Raw genomic sequence first — 15200 nt, forward strand, 5'->3', positions numbered from 1 at the left:
TTAGTAAATTTCAAATAAACTAGAAGGAAATGTGTCTCTGGGAAGGTAAATTTTAAGCTATCGATCAAACCAAAAATATCTTAATTTCCTTACGGAAAACTTTTCAGTGTTAGTTTTTATTTGTCCAATCTTTATTAATGTAAATAATTTTGTCATGTAAATACATATTTATAAATGGGTATAAAGTTAGGAAGAGAAGGATATATTATATCTGAAGTTGCAAAAAGGTACACATATCTGAATAAATATTAAAATACCTCAAAGCTATATTATTATATCTAATTATATATCATTAGAATCATTTTCTATGGCAGATTTATAAAACATGGGTAAAAGAAAACTCAGCAGGAAAACAAAACCCAGCTCTAAAACTTATAGATCAAATTCATTAGAAACCAACAAACCGAGGGACAGACATAATTGATTATTTAATTTAATATTGATAAGAAATATAAATATATATATATACCTCAAAGAGTTTAAAATGTCAACTATAATGCATTAGCAACTTCAAAATACAATGATAATATTATAAGCAATAGTCCAATAAATAGAAAGTAACTTAAGAACTAAGTTAAATTCGTATTTTAAGAATTTTGAATATTTGAATATCTGATATTATCAATAGTTTTGTTATAATAATCAATCCAATTGATCGATATTATTCTTTTACTTAAAGTAATTCACATTACTTCCTTTTTTTCGGGGAACACTCTATTGCAAAGCGTTCAAAAATAAATACATGACAACATTTCTATAATTTATGATTGCCCAACAATTGGTAATAGTTCCTAGGAACAACATTTTAAAAATTTGATAAAACACAATAAATAAGTAAAACCCCCCAACGGCGCCATCGTCATTCACATAATAGGAACAAAAGTCCAACATGATGAAATCTATAAAAATCAGCTGAGGTTCTTAGAAGAGAAAATCGATTTGAAACGATAAGGACTTTATGGCTTATCAACTACATACATGTCCGGAAACATATCAAATGAATCAATCAAATTAACTAGAAATGATCAATAAATAAAAAGATAAAGTTGTTAATAAAATTAGGTGATTTTTGACCACACTAAATAGCCAATAGAGACACCAAAAAGGTTAAATAGTTTCGTTAAATCGAAAACCCACACCTTAGATAAGGATCTGAATCATTTCCATATTACTTTGGTATCTGGCAGTCGCTAAGCTTCTACCGATAAAAATTTATGGCAAAACCGATAACCGATCGATTAGAGAATAGGCAATAAAAAAGGGTATATTACCCATGAAGTAGTTTCGAAACAAAAGGCCCTCAAAATCCTATGTCTTCTGCGACTGAAAAATTAAATATGTAGTTTACAGCCCAGCCCAAACGTATTTATGACAAGCACTTTAGTTCAATGAAATCCCCTAAAGATTGCAAACTGAATCATCCCCGAACGATAGTGCGAGTAATGGCGCTAATCAGATCGTAAACTTAGTCGCCAGGGAGGTCATTTAAGCCAAGTGAATATACGGCAATATGTTATCTACAAAAGGTGTTCTTGTTCTTTTATTGGGTGCTCTAACTGTACAAATACTTTATGGATTGACGGAGGAGGGGCACCAGTCCCCCTAGGGAAAGGAGCCATGTCTAGTTGCGCAGCATGGTGACCAGGGCCACCAGGAGCAGGCTCAGAGCGCTGAAGGCATTAACCACGGCGCTTCCATTACGGTTGGCCAGATAAGTGCGGAAGTCACCCAACTTGGATTCCGCCCACTTCAAGTTCTCGTCCACCGTCTCCTCCGCTGCGGTCAGGGTGGCCTGAGAGGTTCCGAAATTGGAACCGCTGGCCTTATTGAAGGCCACCAGGTCATCGTATTGCTGCTGGGTGGTGAAGCGAGAGGCAATGTTGGAGATCACAGTGGCCACTGCGGAGTAACCGCCCATGCTGCAAGAAAGGAAAGTTTTCATTAATTAATTAATTTATTTATAAGGTCAAATGAGTACTTACGCTTCGGCCAGCTGCTCGTACTGCTTGGTGACCAGAGCAAAAACTGGGCTAACGTTCTCATTGTTCTCCGTGTAGAGAGTGGCCAGAACGGAGGACTTGTCCTGTCGGCGAATCTCGTCACTGATGACCAGGTTGAACACGCGCTCAATCAGTTCCTGACTCTTCACGCAGCCAAAGGAGTTCTGCAGCAGGGTCTCCTCGGTGGCCACAGTCTCGACCTTGAACTTGTCATACAGAGCCTGGAACTCGGCAGCTCCACCCTCGCGGAGACCCACACAGTAGACGGTGGCGCGGATGTTCTTGGGCACGGTGGCCAGGGACTGGAAGTATCCTTTGGCCTTGTTGATGCAATCGGTGCTGCCGTAGCGACAGGCCCAGGAGAGAACCTTGGTGCGCAGATAGATATCCAGGGCCCTGTCCTCGGAGGTTTCGTTGAAACCGAGCTTGTTGTATGCCTTCTGGGTCAGGTGCTGAATGTAGCTATTGAAGTTGGACGTGTCGTTGCCCAACCGGATGGTCAGGAAGTTGAAGCCATTGAAGGCCGAGGTCCAGGGAATGTAGTTGGTCTCCGTTTCCAGGTACTCAATGACCTGCAGCGTCAGGTTGTAGGCGATATGTCCCGCCCTGGCCAGGTTGAACAAATCATCAACGATCTGGGCACGGTTGTTCTCGTGGATGCCTCCATGCTCCTCCGTATTCAGCACCTGATGGATGGCATGCCAGTTGTTCTCCGAGTAGTTGATGCGATAGAAGCCCGTCTGCTGGACGTTGGCAATGATCCATGTGAGGGGCTGTGCAAAGGAGACGGTAGTGGCAATACCAGCGCGTAGGATGAACTTGGGAGTGGCATTCTGGAAGTTGGCATTCTCGCTGTGCGCGTAAGAAATGGGCACCGTGTAAACCAGGCTGGCATCGGCTCCATCGTCCTCCTTCAGCAGGAAGCGCTTCTGGGTGAAGCGGGCCGTGGTGCCGGAAACTTCCACGTTGATAACCGGGTAACCCACCTGTGTGGTGAAGCTATTAAAGATGGCCTCGGAGCTTTCATTGTAGCTGTTGTTGGGCCAGAATTGCTGCCAAGAGCTCAACAGGTACTGAGGATACGATGGCTGGTAGGAGCTGTGGGGAGAGCGTTACGCTTGTGTTAAGGCTACTTCCGGTTACGGTTACGGGTACGGATACTTACTATTTGACCAGGTAAGCCTGCAGGGCCTTCTGGAAGTTCTCCTCGCCCATGGTGTGCTTGATCATGCGAATGAAGGAGGCTCCCTTGTTGTAGGAGATGCTGTTGAACATGCGGCTAAGGTGAGCCGGGGTGTAAGTGTTCTCATCGCTCAGCGGATTGGTGGCATTGGTCGAATCCATGGCCATCACCGACTGGATCTGATCCACAACAAACTGCTTATCTAGATCCCACTCGGTCTCGACGAAGGCAGTGCCGAAGTACTGGAAGTAGCGGGCGAAGCCCTCATTCAGCCAGGTGTAGCTCCACCACTGGCAGGTGACCAGATCGCCGAACCACATATGCGCCTGCTCATGAGCCACCACGGCGGCAATGGACTGTCGCGAGGCCAGGGTAGTGGCCGACTCGTCCACCAGGAGACTGCGCTCCCTGTACGTAAGCAGACCCCAGTTCTCCATGGCTCCTGCCGAGAAATCGGGAATGGCGGCCATGTCCATCTTGTCGTTGCCCATGGTGTAGTAGTCCAGGTTCAGGTATTTGCCCATCTCCTTAAGGATCTCCTTGCCCACATTGTAGGGGTACTGTGTCTGTGTGTAGTACTCGGGACGGGCCAGGACTCCGAACTCGGTATCCTTGCGGGCAGTGAACTCGGAAACAATGAAGGCCAGGATGTAAGTGGACATCGTCGGCGTGGTCTTGTACACATCAATATAGTATCCCCTATCCAAGCAAAGAAGGTGATTATTTGAGTCCAGCCTAGACACTAGATTGGCTTACTCTTCGGCATGGGGATAGGTTCCAATCAGGCGCGTGTTACTGGCCGTGTTAAAGGTCCTGTGGCGGATCAAAGTCACATCGAACTTGGCCTTGAACTGGGGCTCATCAAAGCTGGGGAAGGCACGACGGGCATGGTTGGTCTGGAACTGAGTGGAGCCGAGCCACCTGCAAAGAAATCGATCCATTTAGACAACAAAGATCACCTTAAGGTAAAGGTAAAAACCCACTTGGTCACATTGTTGTCGTCCACATAGTAGCTGCGATAGAAGCCGTGCATATCGTCCTCCATCAGACCAGTGTACACGAAATGCAGAATGTAACTCTTACCAACCTCCAGATTGGCGGAAGTGGAGAGCTTCACAATATCCGTATCCGTATCCGTCACATTGGCAGCATTAAATTTGATGCCCGTCGGAGTGGTAGTCACTCCAGCAGCTGGCTTTTCCCAGTACTCGGAGACCGAGTAAGTGAGATTTTTCGAGTGCAGATGTACACTGTTGGTTGCCGTGCTGGTCTGCACCTCAATGAAGACCTCACCATCGAAGGTGAAACGCTTGGTGCCATCGGTCTCCAGCAGGTAGGGCCTCAGGGTAATGTTGTAGTACTGCGGCTTAATGGTCTCCTGCAGGCGGTATTCTTGCAGCGTGGTGGCTAGGGTAACTGGCGGCTGAACATCCTGGACCAGCTGCCGGGTTCCGGCGGAGGCCAAGGACACACAAGCGGCCAAAAGGAGAGCCACTCGCAGGGCGAACATTATGCCTATCGAGGATCGTTAAGAAATATATTTAGAGTTGCAAAATAATAAGTTTTTGTAGGGGTAAACTTTATAGAAAGAGTGCCTGATATTTATGCCTTAATGGAATGGCATAAAAAATAAGCTTTTTGAATTATAGTCAATTCATAATTATGGCCTTGATAAAATCTGGCTATATCTAAATTACATCATAAGCTTTAAAAGCAAAAATGATTAGAAAACAAGTTATATTTCGGTATGATAAATAAAACTAAAACTATTAGGAAAATTCATTTATAAAAACTTTCTTAAAAACTATTCTTGAAAGCTTAGCACTTTATAGAAAAATAGTAATAGGAAACTCTTTGCAATTAAAAAATATCCTTTTACACAGCTCGCTGGGGAATATCATTTATAATCATCACTTTTAAGCCTTTACTTTCCACTCTTTGTTCTTATTTAATCAGCTATCAACGATCGAATTTCACCAGAGTGTTGATCCACACTTATATAACCAATATAGCACACGGACACTCACTTTTTTCTATTTTTCAGGGTTCGATCACGGACCCAGGACTAGAATTGGTATTTCGCACGCCACTCGGCACGCGATTCGTATCGACAACTAAACGCTGGGCGATCCGGGGACCGTTTTATATGGTACTTGGCCCGTTTCAGACTTGGCCCCTTATCAACGGCTTATCTGCAGCCTTTAGCATTTTTATTTCGGCCCAGATACTGTTGGCCCGGTCTATAGATTAAGCGCCACGATAAGGACTCGGAGCGGTGATTTACGCACTCCGCCATCGGTCACCAATGGAAGCCGTCGAATATGGCCAGTGCCAGACGATGGCATAACATTTGGATTCCGCTGCACTAGTTGTTCTGTGGAAGCGTCACCACTTTATGATGCACTGCCTCCGCCAATCTTATCGAGAGTGATTTGCAGTCTTATACTTTAAACAATGTATCTCTGGACGTTTCAGCTGCTGTCTCTTGTATCATGGTGTCTTATTAACAAAGTCTTGGATTTATTTCGTCGATTGAAAGGATTTTATTAAGTGTATTTTTCATCACTCGCATATTACAAAGACCAATTTTGAAGAGCTTTAGGATTTTATTACTAAATTTAAATTCAACTTTATTGAGATGTTAAAAATATTAATGTGATTTTAAGAAGATTTTGGAGAGACTTTAAATGAATCTTAAGAAGTATTTGAGGAGACCTAAAGGTTAATAGGAATGAAACCTATGAATATACCCTTGCTGTAAAAATCGATCATAACTAAGCCAAAAATGCATTAATTTCGAATCGGAAAGCTATCTTATGTTAGTTTAATTAATCTACATACTGAATTTAACATTTTAAGAAATTAAATTTTTTTGTCAATTTTGACAATTTTAACGATGTAACCCCTTATCACTTTTTGAAATTTTCGAAAAAATTTCACGAATTTATTTTTTTACCAGACATGGCCAGATCGATTCAGCTTTAAATTCTGATCAAGAATATATATGATTCATAGGGCCGGAAATGACTCCTTCATTGCGATTCGATGTTTTGACTAAAATTATAATGCCCTGAAGGGTGTTATTATTTGCCATTTAACAAGTCACATTAAACAGCAAATTAATTGTATTTTTCTTATATTCTACCTATGTTTTTAATAGGAAATATCTTGTTCAAGTATTCCCTAGCAACCATTGGTTTTCACAATCTTTTATATACCTAGACTTTTTTGATGGTTTTTATAATATTAATTGACGAGTGTCCGAAGCTTTATTGTAATAAAAACACACTTAATTTATAGCCCCATTAGCTACAAAAAATATAATAATAAATCTTATAAATGTTCGTTAGATTCTGATATCAATTTAAATCAACATTCTAACCAGAACACAAGGTTACTCAAACCATAGTCCTATTTATTAATCATCAATTATCAATTTTATTCAACAAGCAACCATAATCGTTTGCAACTAGATGTCAATCTCTTAGTCAGCACTTCAAAAATACAAAGTCCCCATTGCGATATAGATAATTAAAAGCAAATTATCTATAATTCCCAGCAAATTAATAAATAAGATTGACTTTTTAAAGACAGACCTCGATCTCTGCTTTATTTATTGGACACTACAGATGATAAGACATAAATTCTTCTTCAGAAAATATGTAAACATATTACTCAGGCTTTTGTTTTAATTTTAAAAATCTATAAATTAATATGGGCTTTACCTATTTAATCACAGTATACTTGAGAGCTTCAGGCGAAGAGCAAACCGATGGATTTCGTTGCCAAGGCCATGATTAGCGCTTTTGGCTGATTACGGATATATTTATGGCTAGCTCGTGGACGAGCGTAAGAACTCTTTGGGTTTTCTGCGCCTTCGATGGGTGAATTTATGAGATCACCCCTACGCGATCACGCAATTCCATAAACCCACCTATAAAGCAACGAAAGGAACTGTAAATTCTTGGCAACAGCAAACACGTGTGTCTTAGGGAATTATTGAAATTTATTAGCTCACGAGTGCGAGGATCTACAACTAACTTAGGAGACTACAAGCGGGTTGGAATCTACGCCAACTTGGCGACCAGGAGGCACAGGAGCACGGCCAGAAGGGAGGCTCCCAAGGCGGGGCTACCGCTGCGGAAACCGGCGACCCAGGTCATCAGAGGATTACGGTTGGCCGTCAGCCATTCGGTGTTAGCATTCACATTGGCATCCACGCTATCCTGCAGAGTTGTTGGCACGAAGGACGAATTCTTGACGAGATCCACCAGCTTCTGGAGCTCCTCCTGCTGCTTGGCGTTGACCGTGTAGGCGGAAATGCCCACAATATCACTGTAGAGGGGATTCACACCACCGAAACCGCTGTTCAGGTTGGCGTACTCCTCCCAGTTCTTCTGCAGGAACTCAATCGAGGCCAGCAGACCCACCTCACCGCGAGAGTAAGCAGGGCTGAGCAGCGTAATGCGCTCCTGGACGCGCAGGCTGTTGGTCTGGTCAATGCTGCTGGACACGAACTTCTCCAGCAGAGTGACGTCCTGGGTGCAACCCAAGGCGGAGATCAGGAGGCGGCGCTCAGCCTGGTCGTTGGAGTTCATCAGCTTGTTGTAGACAAAGTCGAAGATCTTGGAGTCGGCCTGCCTGAGACCATTGCAGTAAACCTGCGACTGCAAATTGGGTTCGATGGCTGTGCCCTGCTCCACCAGCGCGGTCAGCTTGGCCGTGGTATCAGTCAAACACCTCTGAACACCGACCAGACAGGCAATGTTGATCACCACATTGCGGGTATACTTCACCAGATGATGCTCACCGTGCAGATCATTCACACCGAACTTGTCGTACTGATCACTGACCAGATGGGCCGCGTAGAACTGGAAGTCTCCGTAAGCCTCATCCGTGCTCAAATACCGGTTGAACAAGGTGATCACCGTATTGGCGGCAGACCACGGCGAGTACTTGTCCTCGTGAGGCAGGTAGGTCAGCAGCTGGAGGAGAGTAGAGTGCTCCACACGTCCGCTGGTGACAAAGCGATACAGATCGTTGATAAACTGGGCACGGTTCCGGGGATCGATCGTATGCGGACGCGTGGTCAGGGTATTGATGATCATTTGCCAGTTGCGGGAGTCATAGTTGACGCGATAATAGAATACGGACTTCTTGTTCAGCACCAGCCAGTTCTCGCTGTCAAGCTTGGCGTCGACGACCAGTTCGGTTTTGTTCAGCAGATAGTGGGTGGCCTCCGTGTTCCGGAAGTCATTGTTCGAGAAGTCGGCATAGTTGATGGGAACGTACCACAGCTTGTCGTTGGTGTAGTCCTTGTCGTTGGTGTACACGGACTGCTTGACGGTGAAAGTTCCAGCCTCATAGTCCCTGGTCACGGTCAGCAGCGGCACTCCGCCCTGGTTCGTCCAGCTGCCCATCATCTCGGCAACGGTGGCGGGCACGGCATAATTCTCCTCAACGGCGGCCTTGGCGATGCCTTCGAACAGCTTTGTGGGATTGGCGGCCTTGTATTGGCTGCAGGAGATGACCGGGTTAAGGATTAATTTTCAAGGGTAAAAGACAGTCACTTACTTGTCCACCAGATAGTTGTGCAGACCGCGCTGGAACACCTTGTTGGTGAGGGCGTGGCGCCACATATCCAGAACGCTTCCAGCCTTGGCATACGACACCGAGTCATACAGCAAAGCAATCTCCGAAGGCTTCTGCACAAAGTGGCTCATGGGACGGACAGAGGGACTGGCATCGGTGACCAGAGCACTCTGGTAGGAGCCGGCATGGAAGATCTGGAAGATGTCCCACTCGGGATAGGCCTGTCAAGCAAACGGATTAGCTTCAGGGCAAAAACTTGCAAATTGAGGAGAAACCTACAAGATCCACAGCCAGATTCTCGAAGAGGGTGGCAAAGCCCTCCTTCAGCCACAGGAAAGTCCACCACTCGATGGCCACCAGATCGCCGAACCACATGTGCGCATCCTCATGCGACTCAATGGTGGCAATGTTCGTCTGTGTGTTAATCGTCGAGTTCTCCGGGTTGTAGAGTATATACTCCTCTCGGTAGGTGGCCAGACCCCAGTTCTCCATAGCGCCGGCGGCAAAATCGGGAATGCCAGCCTGGTCCAACTTAGGCAGGGCGAAGGGCACATCAAAGTATTCAGACAGGCGCTTCTCCACCAACATACCAGTGGTCAGAGCCCACTCCTGGTCGCCCTCGGTTCCCTTGCGGGAGAAGACGCGCTGCGGCAGACCATTGAGCTCACCCTCGGTGTACACGAACTCGGAGACAATGAAGGCCACCAGGTAAGTGGGCATGTCCTTGGTGGTCTGGAAAGCGGTGACGCCGGAGCTAAAGATGGGTTTAAAGATTTAGCATTAACTTGTAGAATTTGAAATGGATATGTAAGTGATATATATTCCTATATTCTGCCTTCTACCATAAAAGATAATAAAATATTTTTATGGACTGTGATAGTGTTCACGCGAACCACGTAGCTTTTATGGTTATAATAAACTATGCTTTGATAAAGGAATATTATTACGTCAGAGTTAGAGTTTCCTAATTTAAGTAAATTAAACAAGAATATATTAAGTTATTAAAGGAAAACAAATCAAAAAAGATATTGCTTTCATTAGCATATATATGCCAATTTCTAAGACTCTTCCCTCTCCTAATACACACCTGGAGGCAGCATCATCCTTGGGCATGTTGCTAATCACATTGTAGCTGGGATCGTGCTTGACCGTTATGGTGAACTGGGCTCGCTTGGCGGGCTCGTCGTAGCAGGGGAAGGCGTGACGGGCATCAGTGGACTCGAACTGGGTGGTGGCCAGATACTTGGTGGCACCACTGTCGTCAGTGAAGGTGGACAGATAGAAGCCACCATTGTCCGTACGCAGGTTACCCTCGTAGTTGATGGTCAGCACCCAGGTGGTGCCCTCGGTGAAGGAAAGATCCGTCTTGCTGAGGGTGAGGAACTCACGCTCCTGCTCGTATGACCAGTTCAATTCCTGGGCAGTGGCACCAGTCACACCCTGCTGGATGATGCTGGCGGTGAAGTTCTCCAGCTGGCGGGCATGCACCACAATATTAGAGGTGGTGGTCACTACCGACAGAGTGATGGCCACGGTGCCAGTGAACTTGGTCTCGCCCGTGTGGACATTCGTGGTCAGACTGACAGCATAGTGGCTGGGGATCGTGTCGTTGGGCAGGCGATAGTTATCCTCGTCGGCGAACGGAACCAATGCGCGGGCATTGGGTTGCTCCAGGAGCTGTCCGAACTGCTCGAGGGGCGGGAAGGTGCGCACCACCGCCGCCTGGGTAACGGCAGAAATGGCCAGAAACACGGCCAACAGGATCGGGACGCGACTCATGGCGAAAGCGCGGCAAGACTGAAACGATCCACTTCGGCCGGCCACTTTTAAGCGATGCCCGTCCCCTTATCTGGGGCCCAAGTAAAAAGATTACCCCAATCTTGGCCCGAAGTGTGTCGTATGGGAGTGCTATAAAGCCGCATTAGACCGTAAATCAGCCTTTCGTGGAATCGACAACTACTACCCTTTGGATGCCTATCGTTACTTGACCAATGAATTCGTGTATTTTCGCAATGGTTGGTAACAGCTAGCGTCTGAGATAATGGCCAATAAGTGTGTTTCTTTCAAGATAGACACGCTGATAAAATCCCGAGTGACAAGTGGGACTGCCCTTGATCTGATAAAGGTGCGTATTAGCGACACCCATTAGTGTAGATTTTCACGATTTTCATTCAGATCTAGCTTATAAAATCTTCTCTTCTTTATGACCAAAAAGTATGCCAGACTCTTATCACAGTAAGAAAATAAATTTTATTTTCCCAACCCAACAAAGAACTAATTCTCTTCCAGTACAATTTCGGTTCAAGCATACTCCACACACTGTGTTATAAAAAACGGTGTGTACAACCCTAAATCATGGACCCTTCAACAGTTGCTCTTGAGATAAAGACCCAGCCATTAATCTGTGGTGGATTACTCAGCAAAATGGCGGAAACTAAGCAATCAATTGAGCAATTTGGTAAAAACCCATTGGTTAATGGTATAGAAAGTGTCCAAGTAGGTTTAAATTCCAAGAATATAACGATCCTTGTTCTTGAAGGTTCCAAAATCAAACAAAAACCAACTAACTGACATCAGCACGTGAACTCTATAAACCATTTCCGTAACATTGTAAATATCCACTTTATACTAGAATTCGGTCATAAGCCCATCTATCTGTGTACTTTATCAACTAATAATTCTATTCCCAGAAACAAGATAAGATTCATCGAGCCACTAAGGCCATAAACCGATCAATCCACAGTAATCGCTAATATCACTATCCCATCTTGGGAAACTTTGAGCCCCCAACTGGGGGAATCCATTTGGCAAAATCTATCAAGAAATCCATATAGATGGCAATCAATTATGACTCATGTTAATCTTTATTTATGGGATCTAAAGTATATATAATACTTGACCAATTAGTCTAAAATAGTCGTGACAGAAGCAGGGCCATCGCACTGATCAGGATCGTGGCAAGGGGCACTGTTAAGGCTCCACTGCCATTCTCCGACAAATGGTCCGCAATCCAAGTGAATGTAGCATCGCGATGCACGTCCAGCCAGTCGAAGTTGGCCTGGATGCGAGAGTCAATGACGGTGTTTAGATCATCATTCAGATAGCTAGGTTCCTTTGACTTGACCTCATCGACCAGGGCATTAAGCTAAGCAAAGGATCAAGTCATTAATTATAAGAGATTTTACTAGTTTTAAGTACTGGCCACCTACCCTTATCTTCTGCTTCTCGCTGACCACATATGTGGCGATACCTCTCAGAGCCAAATCAAGTGGCTTGCTAGTCTCCGATAGTTTGGCATATGCCTCCCAATTGCTCTCAAGGAACACCAGACTGGCGGTCAAACCGTCCTCGCTCCTTGAGTAGGCTGAGTTCAGCACAGAGGTACGCTCCGAGTAGCTCAAACCGTTGGCCGTGTCCAAGGACAGATCCAGGAATTCAGCTAGCTGGTTTTCCCTTTCAGAGCAGCCCAGGGACGAGATGAATAGGCTACGATCGGTTGCGTCCGTGGAGGAGAGCAGATCAGACTTGACTCGGCTGTAGAGCTCAGCCGAGGGGGATCGCAGACCGGCACAGTAGGCCTGAGTCCTCAAAGTTGGCTCGATGGCAGTTCCGTTAAAGAGGAACTCGGAGAGCTTCTTCTCGGATCGAGTGTAGCAGTCCACATAGCCAACCTGGCAACTCAGGCTAACCGTGATGATGCGCAAGTAATTGTTGAGATAATGCTCGCCAGGAATTGCATTCACTCCGAGCTTGTCAAAGATGGGCTCAATCTGACGCTGCACGAAGGTCCGGAAGTTATAGTACGAATCATCGCCACGCAAATAACGATCGAAGACGGTCAGGATGCTGTTGGCGTTCGACCAAGGAGCGTACGCATCCTCGTTCTTCAGATAGGTGAGCAGGCTGAACAGGATCCTATGGCTCAGACGACCCGTGGTCACAAAAATGTACGCATCGTAGAGCAGCTGGGCGCGATTCCTATGATGGATCAGCCAGGGCTCGGTGTTGAGGACGTTGGTCAGGAGCAGATAGTTCTGCTCGTCGTACAGGGTGCGAATGTAATAGGCTTGTTGCTTATTGATCAGCAGCCACCCATCGCTGGACACCTGGACATCCGTGATCGTGGTCTCTGCCACATTCAGCAGATAATGAGAGGCGCTTGTGTTTCGGTAGTCGGGATTGGAGGCCGTGGCGAAGTTGATGGGCGTATACCAGGTGGCTGTATTGCCGCTATCCTTGTCAGCCAAGTACCGCACCTGCTTTAAGGTAATGGCACCCGTATCGTAGTTACGGGTCACCGTCACCAGTGGATAACCCGCCTGATGGGACCAGCTGCTAAAGATGTTGTCCACGGAGCTGGGCAGCACCAGGTTGTTCTCATTTGCCGCCTCTTGGAAGGAGGCAAATAGATCCCATTCATCGCAGGAAGTGTATTGGCTGTACAGGAGTGAATAAGCTTGGATAAGAGGGAGAAACTTGACTGGGGAACATGGTTACTCACTTCTTGGTCAGGTACTTGTTCAGTCCAGAGCGGAAAACCTTGTCCGACCAGGCGTTCTTAAACATGTACAGAACACTGGCGGGCTTGGCGTAGGAGAAGGTGTTGTACCTATTGGAGATTTCGGTGGGTGTTTGCACATAGTGTGTCATGGGCACAGCGCTCGTCAGGGCGTCATTGAGCAGGGCACTGTTGTAGTCCTGCACATGGTAGATCTGGTAGGTGTCCCACTCGGGGAAGGCAATGTCATTCGACTCGTAGGAGAAGAGCGTGGCGAAGCCCTCCTTGAGCCACAGATAGGTCCACCATTTCACGGACACCAGATCACCGAACCACATGTGCGCGTACTCGTGTCCAATGATGTTGGAGATGCTCGTCTTTAGGTTAATCGTCGAGTTCTGCTCGTTCCACCACATGTACTGCTCGCGATAGGTGGCCAGACCCCAGTTCTCCATGGCTCCGGCAGAGAAGTCGGGAATGCCAGCCTGGTCCAGCTTGGGCAGGGCAAAGGGCACTCCAAAATAGCCGGCAAGACTGGATTCCACTACCAGGCCGGACCAAAGGGCCCATTCCTGCTGATCCTGCTTACCCTTACGGGAGAAGACGCGTTGCCGCAGGCCATTTAGCTCACCAGTTGTGGACTCGAAATCGGATACAATGATGGCTATTAGGTAGGTGGACATTTTGGGAGTGGTCTGGAAGGCGGTGACACCAGTGCTGACAAGGAAACAAAATTAAATTTTACGAATTAAACAAGTTCTTGGTAAGTATTCAGGGTGCACATTGCGTATGGGTAATTTTATCACTCATACGTACTGTTGTACCAAACTGAAGTGAAAGATTTTCTAGCAGATTTTTTTGATTTTTGATTTTTGAATTCAATACCAACCTAGTGGCAGCCTCATTCACGGGCATATTGCTCACAGCCTTGTAGCTGGAATCGTGATGGATGGTAATGTTAAAGGTGGCTCTCCTGGCAGGCTCATCATAGCAGGGGAAGGCATGCCTGGCATTGGTGCTCTCGAACTGTGTGGTGGCCAAGTAGCTGGAAATATCAGGGTTAAAATTTAATAATTTCATTTCACAAACAAGAAAAAACTAATTGGACCATATTATGATAAGCACAACTCTACATGTTGATAAGAAACTAAATGTGCTCAAGTGCAATCGACATTTATAGATCGATAAGAACTCGTACTAGGTAAAATATTTAGTACAAGTGAACTAATCTCGTAGAGATTTCACTTACTGCACTGTGCCATCGTCATCCGTATAGCTCGAGATATAGAAGCCGCCCATGTCGGAGCGCAGAAAGCCGGTATAATTGATGCTCAGTGTCCAGTTGGTGTTTTGGGCAAAGGTCACTGTGGTGTCCACCGGCGAAAAGGTGAGAAACTCACGAGTGGACTCGTTTGTAAAAGTGAGTGGAATCGCCACAGCCTGAGCCAGATCGCGACTAATGATCTCGGCCGAAAAGTTCCAGGTCTGACGATAGTGCAGCCTGATCTCCCTGGTTGCCTCCAGCACCTGAAGATCTATCTTGACCGTTCCATTAAACTCCCTGATTCCACTGTGCACATTAGTCCAGAGCTCCACATCGTAGGCCTCCGGGGCCGTAGTGTTCGGCAGTCGGTAGTTTCCCTCGCTATTGTCATCCACACGGGGACTGGCCTGGGCATATGCGATAGCTTCCGTTCCCTTGGTCTCCAGCTGGACACCGTCAATATCCTGGGACTGTGGCAGGATCAGGCGCGCCTGCAGGCTGCCCACTGCCAAGAGCAGCAGGACACACGAGTTTAGCAGCCACTTTGCCATGTTGGCTGCTCGACTATTTGCTAATTGAATGGCCGCCGCGCAACGCCGTCTTATTTATGGACAAACCCATATCTAATCCTAAGCTACGATCGCCATAAAGATTGTTGCGCAA

At 46.2% G+C, this 15200-nt stretch overlaps 3 protein-coding genes across 3 annotated transcripts; all 3 read right to left on the reverse strand.

Moving 5' to 3' along the window:
- Window positions 1-1513: 1513 nt before the first annotated feature.
- LOC110191153 (membrane alanyl aminopeptidase) lies at window positions 1514-5365 on the reverse strand. Its single transcript, XM_020961910.2, has 6 exons — window positions 5211-5365; window positions 4167-4698; window positions 3940-4104; window positions 3166-3882; window positions 1983-3098; window positions 1514-1919 (listed from the first exon to the last, which is right to left on the reverse strand). Exons 2-6 carry the CDS (start codon window positions 4691-4693, stop codon window positions 1622-1624), a joined length of 2823 nt encoding a protein of 940 aa, XP_020817569.2. The 5' UTR covers window positions 4694-4698; window positions 5211-5365; the 3' UTR covers window positions 1514-1621.
- Window positions 5366-7171: 1806 nt separating this feature from the next.
- LOC110191151 (aminopeptidase N) lies at window positions 7172-10582 on the reverse strand. The gene is made up of 4 exons (XM_020961908.2): window positions 9863-10582; window positions 9055-9529; window positions 8758-8996; window positions 7172-8700 (listed from the first exon to the last, which is right to left on the reverse strand). The coding sequence occupies exons 1-4, from the start codon at window positions 10552-10554 to the stop codon at window positions 7251-7253; spliced, it is 2856 nt and encodes a 951-aa protein (XP_020817567.2). The 5' UTR covers window positions 10555-10582; the 3' UTR covers window positions 7172-7250.
- Window positions 10583-11620: 1038 nt separating this feature from the next.
- LOC110191143 (aminopeptidase N) lies at window positions 11621-15124 on the reverse strand. Its single transcript, XM_020961898.2, has 5 exons — window positions 14523-15124; window positions 14163-14318; window positions 13277-13990; window positions 11985-13212; window positions 11621-11920 (listed from the first exon to the last, which is right to left on the reverse strand). Exons 1-5 carry the CDS (start codon window positions 15086-15088, stop codon window positions 11684-11686), a joined length of 2901 nt encoding a protein of 966 aa, XP_020817557.2. The 5' UTR covers window positions 15089-15124; the 3' UTR covers window positions 11621-11683.
- Between the last annotated feature and the right edge of the window lie 76 nt (window positions 15125-15200).

The sequence above is a fragment of the Drosophila serrata genome, unplaced genomic scaffold (assembly GCF_035046125.1).
Source record: "Drosophila serrata isolate PLE 108 unplaced genomic scaffold, ASM3504612v1 contig_376, whole genome shotgun sequence".
NCBI classification, from domain to species: Eukaryota; Metazoa; Arthropoda; class Insecta; order Diptera; family Drosophilidae; genus Drosophila; species Drosophila serrata.